A 1,401-nucleotide genomic window follows, 5' to 3' on the forward strand; every position below is an offset into this window, starting at 1 on the left:
GGACATGGAGGGAGAGGGAGGAGAGGGCATGGAGGTAGAGGAAGGGAAGGGCAGGGAGAGAGAGGGATAGGAGGGTGTGGGGAGAGAGGCAGTGAGGACACAGAGAGGGATGGGAGGACACAGAGGGAGAGGGAGGAGAAACCATGGAGGGAGAGGAATGGGAAGGCACGGAGGGAAAGGGATGGGAGGACATGGTGGGAGAGGGATGGGAGGGCACAGAGGGAGAGGGAGGAGAGGACACAGAGAGAGAGGGATGGGAGGACATGGAGGGAGAGGGAGGGGAGAACACGTGGTGCCAAGTGGAGCTGCTGATGGGCTTGTGCTGGGAGGGGGATTCCCCAGGAATAAGGAGAGAGAGAGTCTGGGAACACCCAGGGTTTGGAGAGCAGGGATGGGGCAGGAGCAAGGCCAGGGAAGTGCAGCTCTCACCAGAGGGCTGCACCAGCTCTCACCAGAGGAGGGTTCTTGACGTTGCCCCCAAAGGTTCACGGTGCCACCAAACCCTAAAACTGACTGGGACCTTGTCCCAGGAGGTTTCTGGTGCCACCCAGCCCAAACCCCAGGTGTGGTGGGTCCTTGGCCCTGTCCCAGCAGGTTCCTGGTGCGAGGGGAGGTGCAGGGGAGGGGGGTCCATCCCTGTCCCCAGGGACGGGGCCGTGCGGGCAGATCCCATTTCCCAGCAGGGTCGGGAAGGGCTGAGGGGAACTGTGGGCTCCTCCCAGCTGGGTCTGGAATGGGAATTCCCTGTTTTTTGCCTTGCAGTCCCTCTTTGAACGCCAGGGCATGGCAGCACACTCGGGGGTCCTGGCGGGAGCTGAGAAGCCCCACGTTTCCCTGCGCAAAGGAATTCCACGGACAAAATCCGTAGGTAAGACAGCCTGGGGGAGGGGAGAAATCCCTTTGGGAAGGGGAGGGATGGGCCCCATGGGCAGGAAAGGCTCAGCCCTTTCCAGCTCTGTGAGGTGGGAGCGTCCCGTGGAATTCCTGCTTCCAGGGCTGCCTGGTCCTGCTCGGGGTGGGAGGTGGGGTTGGAGCAGCCCAGGGGTTCCCTGCTCGGCTCTGCCAGGTATGGAGGGCTCTGCCAGGGATGGGGGGCTCTGCCAGGGATGGGGGGGCTCTGCCACCCTCCTTCTTGGCACAATGGGATGGAGGGTTGGAGTGTCACCCCCTGGGCTGGCACGGGCTGAGCCATGGGGCAGGAACCAGCTGAGCTGTGGCTTAGGAGAAGCAGGACAAGGTCTGGAGGAGGTGCCTGGCGGTGGTGGGTCCTTGATGGTGGGTCCAAAAGGTTCGTGGTGCCCCCAAACCCAAAAACTGGCTGTGGTGGGTCCAAAAGGTTCGTGGTGCCCCCAAACCCAAAAACCGGCTGTGGTGGGTCCTTGACCCTGTTCCAACAGATTT

General features: G+C 62.4%; 1 protein-coding gene across 1 annotated transcript in view; it reads left to right on the plus strand.

The window, feature by feature from the left end:
- LOC113963003 (SH3 and multiple ankyrin repeat domains protein 3-like) overlaps positions 1 to 957 on the plus strand; it is a gene marked incomplete at its 3' end in the record, with an annotated part of 7,386 nt that extends 6,429 nt beyond the window's left edge. The window contains exon 5 of the mRNA XM_027673798.1: positions 763 to 957. Within this exon, the coding sequence (XP_027529599.1) occupies positions 763 to 957 (195 nt within the window). The remainder of the gene's footprint in view (positions 1 to 762) is intronic.
- Between the last annotated feature and the right edge of the window lie 444 nt (positions 958 to 1,401).

The sequence above is a fragment of the Neopelma chrysocephalum genome, unplaced genomic scaffold (assembly GCF_003984885.1).
Source record: "Neopelma chrysocephalum unplaced genomic scaffold, ASM398488v2 Primary Assembly neopelma1_187314, whole genome shotgun sequence".
In the NCBI taxonomy this organism is placed as follows: Eukaryota; Metazoa; Chordata; class Aves; order Passeriformes; family Pipridae; genus Neopelma; species Neopelma chrysocephalum.